Raw genomic sequence first — 19,184 nt, 5'->3', positions numbered from 1 at the left:
CTAAAACTCAACCCTGGGGACAGACTGATCAGCTTTGACATAGTATCCTTGTTCACTAAGGTGCTGATAAAGGACACCCTGACACTCATCCAGAAGATCTTTCCAGAAGACATCAAGGCCCTTTTCCAACACTGCCTAACGACCAGCTATTTTCAGTGGGATAATGAATTCTATGAACAGACAGATGGAGTGGCCATGGGGAGCCCCCTCAGCCCTGTTATAGCAAACTTCTACATGGAGCATTTCGAAAAACTGGTCCTGGCTTCGGCACCCTTCACACCCACAGTCTGGTTCTAATATCTGGATGACACCTTTGCAATTTGGAGTCATGGTGAAGAAAAATTGGAAGAATTTCTAAACCATCTCAACAGCATCCACCCAAATATACAATTCACCATGGAAAAAGAAATGGAGGGCCAACTCCCGTTCTTAGATGTCATGGTCATACGCAAAACTGACCTCTGACTGGGACACAGGGTCTACAGAAAACCCACCCACACAGACCGGTACCTACACAAAAACTCCAACCACCACCCACAGCAAAAAAGAGGCATAATCAAAACACTGGTAGACCGTGCAAATCAGAACTGTGAAGCTCAGTTCCTCAGCACTGAACTCAACCATCTGAATTGGGCCCTACAGGCAAATGGCTACTTCAAAAATGAAACCACAAGAGCCATCAAACCAAGAAAACAACACCAAACTGAAGAAGAAAAACAGCCACCCACAAATAAAGTATTTCTGCCATACGTCAAAGGGGTCATGGACTGCATGGGGAAACTTTTGAAAAAACACAACCTACAAACAGTATTCAAGCCCACCACAAAAATACAACAAATGTTACAGTCAGCAAAGGACAGAAGGGACCCCCTCACCACTGCAGGAGTATACTGGATACCTTGCAGTTGTGGCCAGGTATATATTGGAACCCCAAAACAAAGCATCCACACCAGAATCAAAGAACATGAGAGACACTGCAGACTAAAACAACCAGAAAAATCGGCAGTAGCTGAATATGCCCTAAAACAAGCTGGATATGAAATTCTATTTCAAAATACTGAAATACTGGACAACACCAGCAATCATTACATTAGACTGCACAGGGAAGCCACTGAAATCCACAAACATCAGCAGAACTTCAACGAAGAGGAAGAAAGTTTGAAACTCAACAAAACTTGGCTCCTAGCACTGAAAAATACAGCGTGCAAAAGGTCAGTGAACTCTATCCAGCCACAAAGACCAGTGATCACTACACACAAAAGACCAGCTAATGACATCCATCAGTCACAGTGACAGATAATGTCTCCTCCTTATCACAACAATACACCCACAACAAAAACACACTGATCACCATAATCACCCATTCTCCTGAAAAGGACAAAAGCTTATCTTACAGCCATAAATACTCAACTCCCAAACAAACTGCACCAGAGCACAGAGTGCTGTCCTCTTAAGATGCCAGCCACAGAGACTGGTGAAACATTAGGAAGAACAACCTTCAGAACACGGACAAAGATCCCAAAAAACTCACAACAGCCATTAGATCCCGGCCGTGAAAGCCTTCGCGAATACACTCGGGGCAGTTCACAACTTTAAACTGATGAAAATAAGAACTCACCTTAATCAAGATAGTCACCTCTTGGCTACCATTTTGATGAGATGGGCCTAAATATCTCCATACATCAAGTGCTGAGGCGGGTGCTGTCATAAAAAACAAAACAAACAACTGAAAATGGAATTTTAAAATGAGTATCATGATAAATAACATGGCTTGTTCTGTTACTTTGTGTTAGAAAAGAACAATAAGAACATTTATTGCAGAATCCCAAGCACCCTTCTTTCTTTCTTTCTTTCTTTCTTTCTTTCTTTCTTTCTTTCTTTCTTTCTTTCTTTCTTTCTTTCTTTCTTTCTTTCTTTCTTTCTTTCTTTCTTTCTTTCTTTCTTTCTGGATAAAAGATCATAACTTTCTTTCAAGGGCAGTGCCATTATATTTAACTAGATGGAATGTTTATGCTAAAAACATTTCTGATGCCACCTGGGGTGGATATTTGCCTGAGGATGTATTTGTATTGCCCTCATTTCCTCTTCTTGCCACCAGGTGGTGCCAGCCGATAAATGCATAACTTTTCTCAGAACATTGAACATCTTGATTACTTTTTTTTTTCATCTGGGAAGCTGTATGCTTCACCTAAGATTGGAGACAGCTTTAAAAAACATCAGGAATTTATATTAGAATAAAAAGAAACAGAATAAGATAGAAATAGCCCTACTTGATCATTGGGAAGGCAAAATGGACTTAACTGGCAAATCTGAATGCTCTGGCTTGCAGCTGTGAGGAAACCTTGCTGCTGGAAAACATGTTATCTGCTTCTAAATGCAAGCTGAATGTCTTGTCTGATCATGCAGGCTTCATGTCAGCCTTCTCCCTCCTCTTTCTTCCACATCTGTTTTTGTGATGTCTTGCTTGAATGAAGGAGCTGAGATCTCAAAAGTCTCCACATTTTTTGGTACTTTTTAAGTTGACCTAATGAAAGTGTTGTCCTAATATATACTATAGAATAGAATTGTGACAAAGATTTTCAGGGTGTGACTATTGCAACCTGCGTTACTGATACATGACGCAGAAAGCTGAATATTTGATGGATAATCTGTTTCCTTTCAATGGCAAGGTGTGTCAGCTTCCCTTTTATCCCAGACCTGTTGGACATCTTTTAAAGCTCTTCAAGTGGCATCTGGAGGCATTACCGGACTTACAAACGAGCAAACAAACACTAAATCAAAGCCCAAACTCCCATCATAGTTGACTTTGGCTTCTAGGTTTGACATTAAATCAGGTGAAGTATGAGCTGATCAGGGTTCCTCCTCACCTTGCTGACCTTTCTTGGTTTTGGTGGCCTTTCCCCTTCTCAGATGGGTGGCAGTGGTTACTTCCAAGCTAAGCCTGGTGCTACTCCATTCTACAGATCCTTCCAGTCTTTCCATGGGAGTCTGCTTGGAACTGACCTAGCTTTGATCACCTCACTTGTTTTCTTCTATGCTATCTTAAGTTTGTTATGTCAAATATATTTGTAAAATTGATTGCCTATCCACCTTCACAGTACCTCTAGGGACAAGGGGTTGTAGAAAGAAAAAGTGCATCATGCATAACATGACTAGGTTAGTTACAAACATGGTTGGTCCAAAATGGAAACACTAAAACTAATATAATGTCTGTGGATTGAATTGGATTTTGCCAGATGCTGTGGCTGTATGCTGCCCAAGGTTCAGTCCCACATCCACTTACTTAGGAGTAGGCAGAGCTTGCATTTCCCCCCCTTAAAATAAATACAGCTCCCAGAACACACACCCCACAACACAAATCACCAGTAGCCATGATAGCTGGGAGGTTCAGAGAGCTATAATTCCCCCAAATAATTTTTTTCCCCCACCCAGTTCTAAGTAAGCTGCATGCAACTGGTGGGGCTGATTTCTGAGAAGACATGTTAGGATTGTACTGAAATTGAGACACCAATTTGAATGTAAAGCTGAAAACATGATTGGGTGGGGAGTATGGAGAAAGCCCAGTCATCTTGACTCAAAATTTATGAATGAATTTCCAGGTCACACTAAAAGTGAAAGTGAGAGCGCCTGCTTTGCATATATACCATCTTTTGCCTGGGGATTTTCCACAGACATTTGAAACTTGTAATACCCCAGTGTGGCAGACAAGCACAATGTTCACGTAATTATATAAGCAGCACATTTTATACAACTAGTTGAAGACAACACAGGAAATAAGGCCATGGCTGAAGATATAATCAAGTATCTTAGTTTGTAAGCTGACAAAGGTACAGCTTCCTTTGTACAGAAGCTAAATTTAAGCATGGAACTTTGTGCTGAAAAGGACTAGGAAACGGCCTGATGGGTTTACCGTGGCGTGAATAATTTGAAGCAATGCTTCCATTCTTGGGGTACTCCCAGGTGATGCTTTTTTTTATCATTCTGCCTTAAACATAGCATTGCTTAGAAAAAGTTGTTATCTTTTACTATGATTCCTAGAATCACCCAGTGAATTGCACAGTGCATAGTTAGAAATGAGCTAGAAAAAGGTGGGTGGGTGGGTGGCGTGTGGTGGTGATGGTGAAATTACAGTTCCTGGAAACAGCCAGGAATCATGGCTATTGACCATTCATGTTGGGAGATTTGGGGGGTTGGGTGGGGAGTACCATAATTTTTTCCGAGCTCTGCCCTTTATGAAAGTCCTGATCAACTGATCTAAATCCAATTGCTGGTTCAAACTAGAATAGATCCCCTAAATATAATCCTGATAATTCAGCATATATAAAAATCCCACTGACTCAGTGGCTCCACTCTAGTTGAGATTAGCAGTTGGCTTTAAGGTCTTCTATGCATAACCCTTCAATGACTAGAATCTTACACTTATGCACACCATTGTAAGTCTATTAGAATACGTCCCAGCAGAGGATTGATGCTAGTTAAGACGTTAGTGTAAGCATTTGGTGTTGCATGCTAGTCATGTGAGAACAGATGCCATGCTGACTTCTTAACTGGCAGAAACACACTGCTGAAATTTACACCGATTGACTTAATGCTAGTGTATTTATTCAACTGGATTCCAGCCACAGTCTTCTTTCTTTCCACAGAAATTACTGTTAAAGCAAGCAGAAGACAGGAAAGTTACACAGTGTCTTTTCACTGATAGTTCTAGGAGGAGCTGTCTGCTTGGAAGAGGAGTCAAGCATCAAGAAAGAGGGAGACATGAAACTTACCTGCCTCAGGGGTCACATACACCACAGATTCAGTCCAATTGCTCCAGAAACTTTTGCTGTGAGTTAATTTGCATCTCACTTGAAATTCATACATTGTGTTTGCCTCCAAGTTGTACTCTGTGTGATGCTCTGTTTTTGAACCAGCATTCCATTCTCTGACCTAAAAGAGAAAAGCAGCAGAAGCCAATTACCTCCTCTATCCCTGGCCTAGCTCACGAAATAAGTGTAGAAATATACTTAAAATAATGTTTTCTATGAGCCCTCCCAGCTATCCATAGAGACAGCTGTTTCTGCATCTCTGTATGATTTCCTTATTGCTGTTTTTTATCCTTCGATTCAGTTTGTGCTGCTTTTTTCTCCTGCAAACATAATTGGGTAATTCATACAGACAGAGAGAACAATTACCTGCCTTCAGAGTAGATGGCCTCAAAACAGTAACAGGCAGAAACAATGGTACTACTAGATAGTGGTGTCAGATTCAGCATTGAACAGCCTCACACTATTCTCCCCTTGGATGACAATACCCATTACTTCCACAGGTGATCAACCAACCCTACTACCCTGGAGAGAGTGGTTTTCTCTTTACTTCAGTTGCTGGGAATTTCCTTCAAAGTCCTGCCCTGTTCACCCTGCTAAGTTGAAAGGTGAGAAACGGAATCCTTCAGGAAATGGAAGGTTAGATCTTCTCCCCACAGTAAACCTACAGGTTAAGCAAGAGGGCTATTTTTAGATCACCTTCAAAAAAATGAATGAGATTCATTTTTTGAATCTCATCAGACTAGCTGGATCTACACTGTTGTTCTTGTCCTTGTTGTCACTAGAACCTACATATTCATCAGCCAGAGCCAGGTACAAAATACATGCAACTGGCGTTACAGAACAGGACTGTCCTCCGAGAAAATTCTGATCCTACAATTTTGTTTTCTCTATGAGAACTGAGTCATTTTAACAGGCTGTTCACATGAAAGTCTTCTTTTGGTTACCCACACTGTCTTCATCATTTCTCGAACTTATTTTTAGACTGGTATCTTATGGATCTATTGCAAATCACCTGGAGACTGGCCGGCAGATCTTGAACTACTTTCTGCCCACCTGTGCTGCAACTGATGCAAGTGGAAATATATTTCTAAGTGTTGAGTCTGACTGAAAATGACTACTACAGTCATATACAAAAGCTGTTGTAAAGTGTGGTACGTAGAACTTAGAACTGCAGAGCTGGAAGGGACCCTATGGATCATTGAGTCCAGCCCCTGTAAGGAGGCAAAGTGGGGAATTGAACTCCCAACCTCTGGCTCTGCAGCCAGAGACCTAAACCACTAAGCTATCCAGCTTAGTGGAGGCCTCTTAATTACGTTTCTAAATGACTTTTGTTTTGGCTATAAAAAATCATAGCTATTGATTTGCTTGCACTCAGAATCAGTGAGACACAGAAAACATAGTTAACTGGGCGTATGTAGCCCAAGTCCCATATGAGTAGAAAACATTGCACCAAATTAATGGAAGTATAGTAAAATTTGTACTAAATAGATACTCCCATCCTACTGCTGCATATCTTCATGCATGGAAGGTTCTGTACTAATAAATAGCTTGGAAGGTGTGACCTCAACCAAAACTAGCGATTAGTCTATTTCTACAGGTGCACACCAAACACGGATGAACAGGTTGCCTCACCTGCCATGTTTTGCTTTTTGTCTCCTTGTATCTCTCTTCACAATAAGTCTCATTGAGTGCAGTTTGCTTTTGCCACTCTATTATTGTCTTAAATACCGGAGAGTATACAGTTGTATTCTGGATCACAAGAGGGGTAGCTGGGATCACTAAAAGAGATACAAAAATGTTCAGTATATGCAGATAGAACAGCTAGTATTTTGACTTTAACAGTTTGCTCTTTTAGAAGCCAGGCTCTTCCCAACTCTCCTGGCAATCCAGTTTCAAAGCAAAGCCTAGGAAATGGGGCAGAGCACACAACCATGTTGGTCTTAAGGGAGTGTTCAGCCCCTGTGTGATCTCCTCACCCAGCAATCAATCAGATGAGGGATTGGCTGCCTGAGGGCACAGCTTCCAGGCTGGATTAGAAAGGCACAGAGGTCACTCCAATCTAAAAGTGTTTCATTGTGGTTCCAGATTTAGTCTGCCTTGAGGCTTCTCAAATGCCCAGGGCTATAGTCCAGAAAGCTAACTCTTCCAAGCGCTGCTTGCACTTCCATCCTCCTCCCATTATTGTCAATGCTACGGAATTGACTGCATTAGCCAGGATCAAATGGTGTACTGTCAAAAAGCAGTTTCATCAGTGGAGCTGGGCTGGGTGGTTCCTTCTGTAACAATATAGCATTTTACTGCCTCGAGCTACCACAATTAGCTCCACTCTACCAAGTCAGTGTTTCATCATTTTAGCACCTGAAGCAGAAATCATTAACACAGAGATCCTCCCTGCCCTCAGCCATAATCCTGTCAAATGAAAAGGGAGTTATGGTAAGCTGATAATTTCCTACCACCTAAAACCTGCTGTCTGAGTAAGCTATTTCAATCTGTCTAATAGGAGGGCTGGCCCTGTAGATGATGGCTGCTTGGGCACCTTCTAATGTAGACAAACCATCCATCATGCTCCTGAAATCCCCCTGGGGTGATTATTTGTCTTTTGAAAAGGTCACACACATCTTGCATTATTTAACAATTGTCTCCCAGAGTCACCAAAGTTGTATATATCAGGCAGGAGGTTTAAGCATGTCTTACTTCAGCCTTGAATCCAGGGCCATATTTGTGTTTCTAAGACACTTTAAATCAGTGGTCATGTATTGAGCAGGAATAGGACTATAGCCAGAACTGGGTCAATGGAAAATGAAGAAGTATAAATGTACTCACAGAAATCTAATGTTATTAGAAATATAAAAGAAATGAAACTCTCCAGAACAGACCAATGAGGACTGAACATCAGTAGCTGACTGAGAATTCTTAAACAGAAATACCCACTAGGTGATGAGAACACTTGTAGAACTCCTATCATGATGTTTTCAGAAAATTCAACCCCTTACACCCATCAAGAATTCATTCCTATTACTTTTCTTGTAATATGCAGAAACTAAAACCAGCCATTAAAAAGATAAATCTCGATTTCTCAATCTTACCTATATTGTTGAGGTCAATGTGTAGTTCATCCGAATAGACTGTGCCCAGTTCATTTTCCGCACAGACCAAAACAGAAAATCTTTGGTTTTTCTGTAGTTGACTCAGAGGGATGATAGCTGAGACATTGTTTGCAGAAAACATATTTTTTTCGTCTGTCTGTAAGCTGTGAACATTAAAAGAATCAAACTGTATCTTCTCTTTTTGTTAACCAACAAAACACATTTCTAAAGAACATTTTGACAATTTATTGAACTGGGGTAGCTGTGTTAGTCTGTGCTAGTATAGCAGGCAAAAACAAAATGAAAAAAAAGAAGACAAAAACATTGTGGCACCTTAAAGACTAACTGCTATATTTTAATGTGAGCTTTTGTTGAAAAGTCTACTTTCTCAGACAACTGCTGCCTGAGGCAGCTACTTCACTGTATCTCATGGCAGGGCTGGTCCTGTGAATGACTTCTGTGTCTAATGAAGTACACGTATCCATGAACACTGTTTTTGTCTTCTGTGGTGCAGAGCAGCGCCTCCCATGGATGCCTCATGTTGAATCCAACACAGTATAGTTTGCCCTTCAGGTATTACTGCTTAAGCAGCACAAATCCCAGCTATTTTTAAGTGCTAAGGACTAGTCTTCAGTTCTTTGGGTCTCTGTTGCAGCAAATGTTAGACCAGAAATTAAAATATCTGTATAGTTTACAAGCATAGGATTCTGAAAATGTATGATACGATGGCACCACTGTGGGACTTTACCCACCCAAGCTTCATTGGCCAGGCTACTACTTACAACAAGTGGAAGAGACATCAAATCACAGTAGTGGGGAGGGTGGGACTTCTATCTCTTGAAAAAGAGCTTCTGACACTGGTATACAAGCCTTTCTGGAAACTGGGATTTTCTGAAAGCATTGTATTCTATGGACTGCTCATATCATTGGCTCTACTCAAGGGGCAAGATGATTCTTGGTTGTTTTTTTTTTTTTAAATACTTGTTTCCTTGTTCTCTTACAGCTTGCAAGATAAGGGCAAAGCAAACTCAATTTCTCTTGCCCATGCAGGTTGGTCCCTAAAAAGGAGGGGCCAAGTACTGATGACTGTGACAAAAGAAGGTAGACCGGCTTAGGGTGGCATGACTTTGTGCTGCTGCCTGATGCAAAAATAGCAAATGGAACTCCGTTACCCAAGTCAAGAACACTTAAAGTATGCCATCAGAAGCAGATACCTCACCTTGTCCAATAGTAGGGCCTGGCCTTGGAGAAGAAGCCACAAAGGCATCTTACATCCCAAACCAATATTGTGGCCACAGCATAATGGCCAGTGCCCTCTTGGAAGTAAACTGGGCATGGAACTGTCTGTTCCACATGTGTGGTTCCTTTCCTAATGCTGCTTCCACCAAGGGAAATCCACTAACCCCCTGTGCAAGTGTAAGGGTCCATTGTTTGCAACAGGCGATGCCCAGTTAGTGTAACTGCAAGCTGGAGATCTCTGGGATAAAGACAGAGCCTTTGCATGCCCCCATGTGTAAACAGGATGCTTGTAGTGTGTTGCACTTTGTTTACATAGCCTGGAAAATGACAGATGCTGCACATGTCCCATGCAAAATCCTGGGGTGCTTCAGTTTGATCATCCTGAAGTGTTTACTCAGGGAGGAAGGCCCTTCTTTGTTGCTGCCTTGCTCTAGAATGAAAACAGGGTGCATTGTTCAGAAAAGGTAAGTAGGACACCATCTTCTTCCTGTAATCAGAACTAGGATGCCGCATACACGAGTATGCTTGGTTTGCGGCTGCTGCCTCTAACCTCAAGTTTAGTACTCACCCTCAAACCACAAGAACAGTTATAGCTTCGTCATATCTTATTCCTTGGTTGAGTTTGCAACTAACCTAGTTTTAGGGGCAGACAAAGTTACAGACAAATGCATATCACACGGTCCCAACAAAGTCACTGGATTTTCTTTTTTAAAAAAATGAAAACTAAGGTCTGGAGGCTACAGTTTTGAGCAGAGGGACACTACATTCCTCAACTGGTATAGTGGAAAGACAGTTAAGCTCAATTTATTTTGGGACAGTGTTGGGACAGTTAAGTACAATTTATTTTGGGGCAACTCCATGACATGTAGGGAATCACGAACCTACCCAGCCCTTTTCCAAACCCATCTGGACTATTTTGGTTCAGTGGCACAGCTACTGTTGATTCTTTTTCCTCTCAAACCCCCCTCCCCCACTTTTGGGATCATTTGAGAGTGCATTGTTTCATTTCAGTTTCTGACATATGTGATCATCTATAGCACTTCTTTCTTCCAGGATTTCCAGTTGCCCACTCTCTTCTGCAGAGAGTGGGAAAGGGGGCACCTCCTTCTCTTCTACTGACAGTACTGTATCAGATGAAGTGCTGTGCCAGGCAAGTGCTGTGATAAGTCCTGAACAGCTTCCCTGAGCAAGAGAGAGAGAGAGAAAAGCAAGTGAAAGCAGCTAAGGGCTCAGGAATGTGGAAGATTCCCTCTTCTTCTGTTGACTTGGTTCCAAATATATTTTTAAATACCAGATACAGCTCTGTGTCAGATAAGCACTGATTCAGTTAATTCAAGAAACCTTCCCTGATTTGTAATTCAAAGAAGTTATGTTTCCAGCTGCACACTCACAAATGGAGGAAAGGACAGGTTGAGTTCAAGGAGCCACACTGTCTCTTTATCAAATGGAATGTATGATAACAAAAAAGCCAGGAAGCTATTGGCTCAGTGGAAGGCATGAGAGTCCATAGCCAATCTCCTGGCTTTTTTGTTTCTCAATCTTCTGCTGTTCCTGCTGTGCCAGTTTCTAGGAGCAGATGAGGATGTTTCTTCTTACTCCCCTGAGCTTACTTGGGATCAAAGGGGAATGTATGGGAGGGAAGGGGAAAGAAGAAGGGAGACAGAATTGGTCCCCCATTCCAAAAATCTACACTGTACCAGAATCCATGATTTAAAAAAAACCACCAACAACAACATTGAAACCTGCGTCTTCATTAGCTTGATGACTAAACCACTCTCCATAGTAGCAAGATCTTGTCATGCAGTATGCTTTTGATTTAAGAGAAATGCTTAAAGCAAATTTCTTACCTCTTCAAATACAATTTGTAGTTAGTGTTTAAATATGTGTCCTTGCCCGGATACCAAGTACATGTCATATTATCCAAATGCTCATGTATGACACAGGTTACATTGGCTGGCCGGTCAGGTGGAGCTGAAAACGAAAGAGATCACAAGAATATGTTAACTGTGAACACATGGAGGTGATTGTTGGGTGGCTTATCCGGCAACCAAATGCTCTGTCATGGCCTCTGTTCTTGCCATTCTAAATTAGTATTTTTCAGACAGTTTTTAAACACAGCAATGCCCTTCAGCTTAAGAAAATATGAGGAAGGGAATATCAACAAGTGACCTAGGGTGCAGTTACTCGGAACAAAGTTCCACTGAAACAGAAAGGAATCATTAAAGCATCACGATCTAGGACTGGTTGGATAGTTCAGTGGTCTAGGTATCTTGCTATGGAGCTAGTGGTTGGTTGTTCAAGTCCCCACTGTGCCTCCTGTGAGTAGAGTCAGCCTGTGTGGCCTTGGGCAAGCTGCGCAGTCCCAAGATGCCTCCAGAAGAAGGGAATGGTAAACCATTTCTGATTATTTTGTACCTGGAAACCCTTGAAAAAGGGTCACCATAAGTCACATGATGATAATTATTATGGAATTCAGGATGAGCTGCCCTTCGTTTGTAATGACTGCAGGCAGGGGATTCTGCAACCAATGTGTGATCCTTTATTAACTTGACTGAATGGGTCTTTTCTAGCTGGGATTAGGAATTAGATTAAAGCCCTCCTCTATAAATTAGTGACCATCCAAAATGAATTCAAATGATGTGGAACTAGAAGAAAACTCCACATTGTATAATCATAAATTACTTACAGCCCATGCAAAATTGTGTTCCACAAACAATCTTATCTTCTTGAGAACATTCAACATTACACAGCACCGTCGAAAACGGAGTTTTATAATCAAAAAGCTGAAGCTGGATTGTTGTTTTGTTTATGACTTTCAACAATTTGTCCTGAACACGATTGTCATTTAGGACTAAATATAGTTTGGCGTTCCGACAGAATTTCTTATCAGAATGGCAGTTTATAGAAATATTCTGGCCCAATGGAATGAGTGAAGCCGGTTCTGTCCAGACATGCCCATAACACATTATAGAACCTGTAATAAAGGGGGGAAACAAATGAATGAATACTTTATTATGGTCAAAGACCAGTAAAATAAAGTGGGGAAATAAAAACAACAAAAATCATAACTATCGTGCCCATATGTTAGAAATAAAGATGAATAAGCTAAAGTTCAAACCGGACAAAACAATTAGCACATTATTAGAAGTGTGGTTTTCTCAAGTGCAGAAGGACATGTGGTTCTCGTAGCATATGCTTTCAGTCACCTCCATACACTGGATAATGAGCAAGCTTTGTTTTGTGTTCAGTCTCTCGAAATGAGGTCCAGAATCCTGTATAAGCCAAAGGCTTAATTTGCAGGTCCAGTTAGGTTCAAACCAGGCAAGATGCCCTAGAAAATCAACTTCAGGAATTAAAACAGGCAACTAGTTAGCCAGAATGCTAGCTGGGCACCTTGCCTGGTTTGAACCTAATCCTAAATGGCAATTGCTAGTCACTGGGCTACATTTGATTTTGCGATCAGATCAGTATCACTTAAATAATTCTTGCCTAATCCCAAGTTTCAACATAGCCTAGGAAAGCAGTCGGTATTTCTGACCTGATAATGACTAGCAATTTCCACCTAGAAGTAGTTTTAGAATGATAGAATAGGCAACTATAACCCTTGCCTAAATGAGACATATTTCTGTATGATTCAAGTACAATATGGGAGAAAATTACAAGTTAAATGTGAGCATAATAAGTGTTGAGGTGGCATTAGTCATTATGCTAATCACTTCTATGAAGGACTGTAACTGGGGGCTTTAATTTACTCAGAGAGGAATATAGGTATTTTTGGAGTGTTGACCTAAGACTCCTAGATTCAAATCCACCACCACCATCCACTCCTTTATATTCACTAAAAGAATTGATTTTGCTGTGATGGTGTGAGTTGCAGTTCACTCTCTCTGGCTGTTCTCTTGCGTTTTATTTTCAACAAGAAATTGGAGACCCAAGTAGTAATCCAGTTATTGAATGGTGTGATCTGAAATACTGATCTGCATCTGAAGCTTTCTAATAAGTACTGGGTCCACCCACAACCGATCCCTACAGCCCTTTCAACCTAACAAGATGTGGCTTGCTCATTATGCTGTATCTGCTATTCTGTGGAACTGACCATCATCTGTTACTTTCACCACAAACCAAACTGAAGTCCATCATTTAGGTTAAGTGATGAACTCTGGTCTATAAGGCAGTGTTGGAGCTCAGGAATTTACTCCTGGAATGCCAGGAGTAAATGTGTGCTGATGAGCTGGACATTAGGACCATCTCAACGTCACTTTTTCCACTGCTGGACATTTCACTGCAGTTACTCAGTCTGATACCTGCCTTGATTTTTACATGTCTTGGTCCTTCTTCCATTTTGCCACAGATCCCATCCCTATGGATAGTTATTCAAAAGTCTCAAGTGAATCAACCTTTTTTCGTAATATATAACTTAATTATAAGAAACACCACCAGTTGCTATTAAACTTTGTAATACAGTGTATCCCAGGTTTCCATCAAACTTAATACTTAACTGGCCCTGTGTTTGAACAACGATGAGAAAGAAGGACATGGTAGATCTTCCAGAAGAGCATGTATAAGGCCACCAGAACTTTAGATGTGATCACCATCATTCACAAGGTGCTGGGCAGCAGCAAAAACACATGGCCTAAAAGCAAAGAACATAATAGTAAAAGTTTCCTTTAATAAAGAGTTAAGGGGGGAAAATGGTATGAGATGACCAATGACCAAATATTTAGCACATCTTTTTGCCCATCCTTCCCTGTCTGGATTGGTATGGATGGTGGTGTGCAAAGCCGGCATCTGTTTTGACCTAAGGGAGGTGCTCCAACAAGTACTGAGTGGATTCCTTTGCCTGCTGCTCGCAGTCCCATCTGGAATGATGATCTGTAGGAGAATACTTTTCTTTATCCAGAGTGTTCCATGTTTTTTTTTGGTTGTTTTTTGTTGTTTTTTTGTTTTTGCACGGAGAACGTCCAAATGGGCCCATAGTATGCCAACTTGCCCTGTTTCCTTCTGATAATCTAATCAATTAGAAGTGATGAGCTTCATTTTTGAAATAACTTTATCTTATCTGTCTTATCTCTATAGTAGTTCTATACCTCCATATTAGTGACACAGAACTGAGTGTATAAAATTATCAGTACTAGATGCACTACCTTCTGCCATTGAAAAAGCAGTGTAGTATTTCTTCTTTTGATTGAAGATGGATCCGGTAAAATACTTTGTTGTTGTTTAGTCATTAAGTTGTGTCCTACTCTTTGTGACCCCATGGACCAGAGCACGCCAGGCCCTCCTGTCTTCCACTGCCTCCTGGAGTTGGGCCAAATTCATGTTGGTAGCTTTGGTGACACAGTCCAACCATCTCGTCCTCTGTCATCCCCTTCTCCTCTTGCCTTCACACTTTCCCAGCATCAGGGTCTTTTCCAGGGAGTCTTCTCTTCTAATCAAATGGCCAAAATAATGGAGCCTCAGCTTCAGGATCTGTCCTTCCAGTGAGCACTCAGGGTTGATTTCCTTCAGAATTGATAGGTTTGATCTCCTTGCAGTCCAGGGGACTCTCAAAAGTCTTCTCCAGCACCACAATTCAAAATAATTAATTTTTTGGCAGTCAGCCTTCTTTATGGTCCAGCTCCCACTTCCATACATTGCTACTGGAAAAACCATAGCTTTGACTATGCGGACTTTTGTTGGCAAGGTGAGGTCTCTGCTTTTTAAAAGTACTCACTTTCCTCCCAAGAAGCAGGCGCCTTTTAATTTCATGGCTGCTTTCACCATCTGCAGTGATCGTGGAGCCCAAGAAAGTCAAATCTGTCACTACCTCCATATCTTCCTCTTCTATTTGCCAGGAGGTGACGGGGCCAGTGGCCATGATCTTAGTTTTGTTTTTTTGGGGTTTTTTTAATGTTGAGCTTCAGATCAGTTTTGGCGCTCTCCTCTTTCACCCTCATTACGAGGTTCTTTAATTCCTCCTCACTTTCTGCCATCAGAGTGGTATCATCTGCATATCGGAGGTTGTTGATATTTCTTCCGGCAATCTTGATTCTGGCTTGGGATTCCTTCAGTCCAGCCTTTCGCCTGATGTATTCTGCATATAAGTTAAATAAGCAGGGAGACAATATGCAGCCTTGTCGTACTCCTTTACCAATTTTGAACCAATCAGTTGTTCCATATCCAGTTCTAACTGTTGCTTCCTGTTCAAAATATAGATTTCTCAGGAGATAGATAAGGTGGTCAGGCACTCTCATTTCTTTAAGAACTTGCTGTAGTTTGCTGTGGTCCACAAAGTCAAAGGCTTTTGCATACTCATTGAAGCAGAAGTAGCTGTTTTTCCAAGCTCTCTGGCTTTCTCCATAATCTAGCGCATGTTAGCAATTTGGTCTCTAGTTCCTTTGCCCCTTCAAAATCCAGCTTGTACTTCTGGGAGTTCTTGGTCTACATACTGCTGAAGCCTACCTTGTAGGATTTTGTCATAACCTTGCTGGCATGTAAAATGAGTGCAATTGTACGGTATTTGGAGCATTCTTTGGCACTGTCCTTCTTTTGGATTGGGATGTAGACTGATCTTTTCCAATCGTCGGGCTACTGCTGAGTTTTCCAAACTTGCTGGCATATTGAGTATAACACCTTAACAGCATCATCTTTTAAGATTCTAAATAGTTCCACTGGAATGCCATCACCTCCTCTGGCCTTGTTGTTAGCCAAGCCCCCTTCACGGATTGCTGCCTTGTTGTGGCGAAGGGGCGAAAGTAATTCAGAGAAGCTATGAACTATGCAGTGCAGGGACACCCAAGATGGACAGGTCATAGTGAAGAGTTCTGACTAAACGCGATCCACCTGGAGGAGGAAATGGCAAGCCACTCCACTATATTTGCCAAGAAAACTCCATGGACAGAAACAAAAGGCTAAAAATATTTCTTATCATTTAGTTATTGGATTGTCATTAAGTTTCAAAGTATATCCTAATAGCATTTTCATGCTCTAAAATGCAGAGCCTAGAAAAATTACTTTTGGGGACTACAAATCTCAGCAACCACCACCCAGCCAACTTTCCCCAAGGTCTAAGCGGTACAATGCATGATGTTTTAATGTTCATGTGCATGGTTTCTGTATGCAAGTGCACTGAATGATAAATAATAATTGTGTGCTATCAAGTCACATCTGCTGTACGGTGACCCTTTCCAGGGTTTTTAGTAGTACCTGGAAGGGCACTAGAGGATGATTAATGCATCCACCCCTACCCCAAAGAGATTGACATTTTAGAGATCTTTAGAAACTACTGCACTAATTTCTCACACGGTGACAATGTTAACAAGGTGTCTCCAATAAGCAATGACAGGGATACGAGGAACAGAAATCTGCAGCATGCAGCCAGCAAAAACAAGCACTGTCTCTAAAGCAGTGAGACCCGCTTTATTAAATGCAATCCCACCAAGTATTTAATCTTATAATAAATCTGTTTCCAAAGCAGATCTTTTTTGGGTTACAACTCCTAAAATTTGCGGTCAGGGTGGTCAATGTCTGGCTATTCGTCAGCAGCTGGTTCCCAAGCAGGTAGAGAGCTCTTAGTTGTCCAATTTGAAAACACATTGCACTTACTTCTCTTCTGAATGGATTTTTAGTTCTTTTAACCTTAGTCTCCATTAGGCCAGGTGTCCCACTTCTGTCCTGAACTTCACTGCGTTATTAAGAGTTGTAGAATGAAGTTTTGCTCTTTCTTTAACATGCATGATCTGGAATACTGTAATCTATATAATCTATATAAAAATCTATATAAAAATCCATTCAAAAGAGAAGTAAGTGCAATGTGTTTTCAAATTAAACAACTAAGAGCTCTCTACCTGCTTGGGAACCAGCTGCTGACGAATAGCCAGACATTGACCACCCTGACCGCAAATTTCATATTTATATTATATTATATTTATTTATTTATTTTGCACCTGTTGGGGAGAGGCATGGTGTAGAAGGAGCCTGAAGACAGATGTCTGCTCAGTAAAACATTTTTAAAGGGCAGTCACATATTTCTAAAAAGATTTAAGAAGAGAGTCAGAATAAGAGTTCAACAACAAAGACAAACATTGCATCAGAAAACCAGAAATTAACCTTTTGAATAAGGAGACATGGGATGCTACTGGGCAGCTACAAAGGCATACACTTGATCACACCAGAAAGCAGCCCTTCTGGGGAATTGCTCCAGCCTGGCCCCTTAAAAGCAGAAGCCCTACCAGCTGGACCAAAAAGGTACAGCTTGGGCATGAATCAGGGTTGAGCTGGAGTTCATTTCCCCATGTGTCATATGATGGCTGGGATATAGATTGAGCCAGGCTGCTCCATAAATGGTCCACATAGTGACCTCTCTTCCTCTGTGATCATACCCTTGGATTATATAGGAAGCACAAGCCCCTCTGTCACCTGAGTAACATACTGAAAAAAATCCATTTATGTACAGCACAGTCACTTGTTCAATGCATAAACGAGTTCTTTTTTACCTTAGTCTCCATTAGGCCAGGTGTCCCACTTCTGTCCTGAGCTTCACTGCGTTATTAAGAGTTGTCGAATGAAGTTTTGCTCTTTCTTTAACATGCATGATCTGGAATTGATTGCTTGATGGACAAAGAGGGAAGGGGAGACAGAAAGTTGGTTTGAAAGTGATGACCTACATTATCAACAGCTTATTGCTTCTAAGGAAATTTTTTGTCTGTGAGTCAGCTTGTGGGGAAACCCACAGCTCTGAGAAATCTGCCTCATTTCACCTGAGCCCTCCCACCTCCTTTGTAACATCTGGACTAACTTGTGCTGTCACGCAGAAACGTTTCTACCAAGGAAGTGCAGTCCTCCTCCTCAGGCCACTCTGGGCCTGCATGAAGGACACACATATTGGGGCTGACCTCCATTGTGCTCTGGTGGAGGCACTCCCGTCTGCATGATGGTGCCCGTGCATTCATACAAAGGTGTTGTATTCAATGGCACATTGATACCATTTTGGAAGAAAACATGATGAATTGTGAGAAATACTGGACAGAGGTTTTAAAACGTGTTGTAGCTATCATTAAATTCGTGTCCAAACATAGTCTTGCATTCTATGGAACAGTAGAGAGATTTGGACCACCAAACAATGGAAACTATCAGTTTGGCCCTTTTTTAATGTACTGTACACATATTGATAGGTATGGTAACAAAGGTAAAGGTCATCCTTCTTACCTGTCACTGCATGTCTGTGAAGAATTTATTAATTTGATGGACATGAACTTTCAAAAATCAGCTGTGAAGGAGGTCAAACTGATGAAGTATTATTCAATATGTGTGGATTCCACTCCAGCTGTGAGTCACTTGGACCAGTTAACCTTTACATTGTGTTATGGCAGTAGAACCAGTGGTGAACCAGTGGAAAGATTTCTGCAATTTGTCCCTATATTTTCACATACAAGACAATCATTATCTGATACAATTTGCAAGACCCTTCAAGACCACAACTTATTAAAGATATCAAAGACTGTCATGGTCAGGCCTATGACAATGCTAGTAATATGTCTGGAAAATATAAAGGAGTGCAGACATGCATTCAGAACATCAATCCACTGGCAGAATATGTACCATGTACTGTTCATTCTTTGAATCTGGTTGGACCATGAGCTGTTAGTGTCTGTCCATGTGCTGAAAATTTTCCCCTGTGGTTCAGATACTATTTGATTTTTCTCTTCTTTGTCCTGTTGTTTGTCTTTGCTTCTAGAGCATCTGAAACCAAATGAAAAAGGATGGGTACTTTTCTTGAAGTTGCAAGGAGACACTCGCTGACCTAGCCATGCTAATGCTGTTGAAGCTTTGCAACTGAAATATTGCAACATTATTGAATGTCTTCAAAATATGGGAAATTATCCAGATGAAAATTATGACACGCAGCATTAGGTGATATTGCTTTCTAAAAAAAATGAAGAAATTGGAAAATATCTGCATGTGCATCATAGGGAGCAGGATTTTAAATCAGCTTAATCAAACTTGGGCACTGTAACCAACATGCTTGAGTCACTTGTGAAATATGTTCAGTTTCAGAAATGAGTTTCAAGAC

General features: G+C 41.1%; 1 protein-coding gene and 1 long non-coding RNA gene across 2 annotated transcripts in view; one reads left to right on the top strand and one right to left on the bottom strand.

Moving 5' to 3' along the window:
* Positions 1 to 16,591, bottom strand: part of IL23R (interleukin 23 receptor) — a 39,798-nt gene extending 23,207 nt beyond the window's left edge. The window contains exons 1-6 of the mRNA XM_020795246.3: positions 11,820 to 16,591; positions 10,981 to 11,104; positions 7,895 to 8,058; positions 6,441 to 6,586; positions 4,770 to 4,929; positions 1,619 to 1,701 (exon numbers count right to left, since the gene is read on the bottom strand). Of these exons, the coding sequence (XP_020650905.3) occupies positions 1,619 to 1,701; positions 4,770 to 4,929; positions 6,441 to 6,586; positions 7,895 to 8,058; positions 10,981 to 11,104; positions 11,820 to 12,099 (957 nt within the window). The 5' untranslated portion in view covers positions 12,100 to 16,591. The remainder of the gene's footprint in view (positions 1 to 1,618; positions 1,702 to 4,769; positions 4,930 to 6,440; positions 6,587 to 7,894; positions 8,059 to 10,980; positions 11,105 to 11,819) is intronic.
* On the top strand, positions 1,761 to 5,639 carry LOC144589083 (uncharacterized). Its single transcript, XR_013544983.1, has 2 exons — positions 1,761 to 4,827; positions 5,309 to 5,639. It is a non-coding gene; the product is annotated as an uncharacterized LOC144589083 (long non-coding RNA).
* Positions 16,592 to 19,184: the final 2,593 nt, after the last annotated feature.

Source organism: Pogona vitticeps, chromosome 4, assembly GCF_051106095.1.
Source record: "Pogona vitticeps strain Pit_001003342236 chromosome 4, PviZW2.1, whole genome shotgun sequence".
Lineage (NCBI taxonomy): Eukaryota > Metazoa > Chordata > Lepidosauria > Squamata > Agamidae > Pogona > Pogona vitticeps.
This window is presented reverse-complemented; position numbering and strand designations above follow the sequence as displayed.